General features: G+C 37.3%; 1 protein-coding gene across 1 annotated transcript in view; it reads right to left on the reverse strand.

The window, feature by feature from the left end:
- Window positions 1-1739, reverse strand: part of dachb (dachshund b) — a 107239-nt gene that overhangs the window by 19326 nt on the left and 86174 nt on the right. Inside the window, exon 5 of the mRNA XM_017309116.1 lies at window positions 10-223. Coding sequence (XP_017164605.1) covers window positions 10-223 — 214 coding nt within the window. The remainder of the gene's footprint in view (window positions 1-9; window positions 224-1739) is intronic.

A 1739-nucleotide genomic window follows, 5' to 3' on the forward strand; every position in this document is an offset into this window, starting at 1 on the left:
GAACTTGACTAAAACAGACCAATCTGCTCTGCGATCAGTTCTGCTGGTGTTACCTTGATGACAGGTGCGCGGTGAACGTGTGTGTGTATCTGCTGCGCGGCGGCGGCCATGTTTGCGATGGTGCTGAGGTGGTTCATCTGGGACATGGCCATGGCCACGGACGCAGGCGGCAGCCCCATGGGCAGCAGAGGGTGGGGCATCATCATGAACGGCAGGTCCAACCCTGAGACAAAAGCAGGAAGAGGAAGTTGTTACTCTTTTTAAACTGTGAAATCTTTATTGTTCTAATTTAATGCAAAATGTAAGGTGATAGGACTTATTTTGGTTCAAAATCCATMATTTTGATGATTAAGATGCTGCGACGTATCGTTAAAAGCTCCATGTGTCTGAATGAAATTCATTCTTAAAAGATTGGGCCAGAATTTCTACACTTACAATAATCAACACAGATGATTGATTAAACTTGTGTTAAATTATTTCATGGGTTCTGTTCCTGCTAACCTAATGTAGTGGAGTTCTTTAATTATCAGAATAAAGTCAAAATATTACAAGTTTTAATATTACTACAATAAAGTTGTAATATTAGGAGAAACAATTTGTGGAAAAAAAACAACTGTATATTTCAAAGAAAAAACAGCTTCTCACGTCAGAGATTGATAACTTTATAAAAGCTTTTTTCTTATTAAATGACTTTATTGTAATTTTTAAGACATTCTGGTAAAGTTSTCCCTTTATTCTGCTAATATCACAATATTTTCATATTAAAACAATTTCAAATTTGTTGTTTTTTCATACAACTCACAGAAGGAATGATAAGTGCCAATTTTTGAAAATATTTTCTGTCACTTGTTTTTAGAAAAAAAAGACGAAAAGTCGAAGCTGGTGTGTAAAAGAAAAAAGTTACCAATTTAATTTTGGCCGTCTTTTTTTTATTATACCAGCTTCGATTTGTTTTAATTTTGGCCAAAATAAAATACATTTAAATTTTTTTTTTATTTTGGCCCTTTTGGTTCTCCATACAAATGGCATTAAAAAGCTCTTTTTTGCCTTCAGTGAATACAATCACTTTCTTTTTACTCTTTTTATCTTTGGTTGATGTTAAAAACTTCCCGACAACATGAAACGTTTAAGCTTTAACCTTTGACCTCGATGACCCGGTTGCCCTAAAAACAGCCCCCATTTTCAGAGTGGCTCTCCCRCTCCACRGACACACACACACACACACTGGCAGCTTTCTTTGCAATGAAACAATAACACTGATTGCTGTTGTCGTGATGACTGAAGTGATAGAATAATCAATGTGAGTGTTTGTCGCTTCCTGCTGCCCGGTGTGAGAGTACAAATGCATTACTTCTGCAGAAAGAAAGGGCCGAGTATCTGTTTGTTTGCCTGCCCATATGTGTGTGTGACCTGTGTGTGTGTGTAATGGTGGTGTTGATGAATTGAGTCATTTAGTAGAGTGTGTGCTGATTAATCCAAGCAGAGTGGTAATACAGGAGATGGGGACAGATTAAATGGCGTACATTAACAAATATTGCCATCTTTTAAACACACAGTGTGAATGCATGTGTGTGTGTGTGTGCGTGTGTGTGTGTGTGTGTGTGTGTGTGTGTGTGAGCTTGGAGTGTCATCCAGGGTTTCTGCCGGTTTCACCAACTCAAATTTAAGACTCTTTAAGACCATAATGAATGAAATTTAAGACTTGTATCATGACAGAAATGTATAAAAGAAAATTGCGG

Source organism: Poecilia reticulata, linkage group LG2 (genome assembly GCF_000633615.1).
Source record: "Poecilia reticulata strain Guanapo linkage group LG2, Guppy_female_1.0+MT, whole genome shotgun sequence".
Classification (NCBI taxonomy): Eukaryota; Metazoa; Chordata; class Actinopteri; order Cyprinodontiformes; family Poeciliidae; genus Poecilia; species Poecilia reticulata.